This window comes from Penaeus monodon, chromosome 9 (genome assembly GCF_015228065.2).
Source record: "Penaeus monodon isolate SGIC_2016 chromosome 9, NSTDA_Pmon_1, whole genome shotgun sequence".
Classification (NCBI taxonomy): Eukaryota; Metazoa; Arthropoda; class Malacostraca; order Decapoda; family Penaeidae; genus Penaeus; species Penaeus monodon.
The window spans coordinates 21,678,098-21,680,597 of NC_051394.1; the positions used below are offsets into that span (position 1 = coordinate 21,678,098).

The following is a 2,500-nucleotide window of genomic DNA, read 5'->3' on the forward strand; positions in this document are numbered from 1 at the left end:
TACTAGGAGAAATCATAGCAATAATAGTCATAATAATAATAATAGTATTGATAATAATAATAATAATAATAATAATAATAATAATAATAATAATAATAATAAATAATAATAATAATAATAATAATAATAATAATAATAACAATAATAATAATAAAATAATAATAATAACAAGAATAGTAATAATAATAATAATAACAATAATAATAATAATGATAATAATAATGATGATGATGATGATTATAGTAATAATAATAACAATAACGATAATGATATTCATAATAATGACAATAATAACAATACTAATGATAATGATGATAATAGTAATATTGGTAATTATGATAACTGGGTATCTACGGATACAGTTTTCTCCGTAATAGGCTTTTTATGATTATGATAATGATAATCATAATAATGATAATAATGATAATAGTATTAATAACATTGATTACAATAATGATAACAGTGTTAATATATAATGATGATGATGATAATAATAATAATAATAATAATAATGATAATAATAGTAATAATAATAATAATAATAATAATAATGATAATAATGATAATAATAATAATGATAATAATAATAATAATAATAATAATAATAATAATAATAATAATTATGAGCATAATGAGAATAGTAATGGGAATAATAACAATAATAAAAATAACAATAATAATAATGATGATGATGATGATGATGATGATGATGATGATGAAGATGATGATGATGATGATGATGATGATGATGATGATGATGATGATGATGATGATGATGATGATGATGATGATGATGATGATGATGATGATGATGATGATAATAATATAATAATAATATAATAATAATAATAATAATAATAATAATAATAATAATAAGAAATAATGGTGATGATTATGATAATGATGAAAGTAATAATGATAATAATAATAGTGATAATAATAATAATAATAATGTTATTATTAAAAATAATAGCAATATTGATAATAATGATAACAATATTGATAATGATAATAATATTGGTAACGATAATATAAATAGTAACAACAACAATAATAATAATAACAATAATATCTATAATAATAAAAATACTAATAATAGCAATGATCATGACAATCATAATAATAGTGATAGTAATAATGATAATAATAATAATAATGATAATAATAATAATAATAATAATAGTAATAATAATAATAATAATAAGAATAAGAATAAGAATAAAAATAATAAAGGATTTCATTTCGTTTATTTCATATATTACTTTCACTGAATATTTGTCTTATGAAGTGATCTATTTTGCCCAAGCACTGTCTTTCTATACATATATGAATAGTGGTGTTTGAGATAACTAAATCCATCTAGTTAACTAGGCCCTCATGGCGCAGTGGAAAGCGCACTGGACTTCTAATCCAGAGGTCATGGGTTCGAGTCCCATTGAGGGTGTATATTAGTTTTTCATTAACATAAACACCGTAAAAGAAACGTCATTTAACCATACTACTTGGTGCACCATTCTCTCAATTCTTCTGAAGCAATATCTTCAGTTGCTACTCCACTCTAGCACTATTAGGAAAAAAGTCAAGAAACTCATTTACATGTATCTACTTTCCAAATCAACCAAGTACACCAATCAACAGAAGGCATCATACATTGAAGGGAGTCAACATTACAAGAAATATCCAAAGCTGTAAAATTGATGGTATTAGTTGATGATTAGAAGATTAGTTACATGGCTTTTTAACAAGTCTGGGCCTTACCTATCTTTCCCAAAAGCTCAAAATATAATTTATCTCTTTTATATGGACACTTCGAAATGTTTGGTTATTGACAGCATATTTTTACAGGCTTAACCCTTGAAGAATCATTCTTAATTAACAATAAATATTATAATAAAGGTAATAATAATAATAACAATAATAATATTGTTAATAATAATAATGTAAACAACAATACTTGTAATAATAGAAACAATAATAATAATGATAATAATAATAATAATAATAATAATAGTAATAATAATAATAATAATAATAATAATGATAATCTTAATAATAATAGTGATAATAACAACAATAATTGAAATAACAAATATAATAATGATAATGACAATAACAGTGATAACAATGATAATCATAATGATGTAATGATAATAATAATTACAACGATAATAATAATAATGATAGCTAATGATTATATAATAGTTATGATAATAAGGATAAAAATAATAATGATAATAATGATAATAACAATAATGTTAATGATAATAATATCAATAATAAAACAATAATAATAATTAATAATAATAATAATAATAATGATCATGATAATACTGTTAATAGTATTAATGATAATAAAATAATAATTATAATGAAAACAGATGTCGATATTGATGGATAACGATAGAATTATTAATAATAACGATAATGATGATAGTAATAATTATAATAATAATTAGGCATATAACAATAATAATAATAATAAGGATAATAGTAATAATAA

The 2,500-nt window shown here is 19.5% G+C and overlaps 1 protein-coding gene and 1 non-coding gene across 2 annotated transcripts in view; both read left to right on the forward strand.

Moving 5' to 3' along the window:
* The window catches only part of LOC119576668 (probable serine/threonine-protein kinase clkA), a 14,231-nt gene that overhangs the window by 3,691 nt on the left and 8,040 nt on the right, over positions 1-2,500 (forward strand). Inside the window, 4 exon segments of the mRNA XM_037924315.1 lie at positions 35-101; positions 488-626; positions 1,133-1,182; positions 1,897-2,089. Of these exon segments, the coding sequence (XP_037780243.1) occupies positions 35-101; positions 488-626; positions 1,133-1,182; positions 1,897-2,089 (449 nt within the window).
* Trnar-ucu lies at positions 1,372-1,444 on the forward strand. Its single transcript has one exon. It is a non-coding gene; the product is annotated as a tRNA-Arg (tRNA).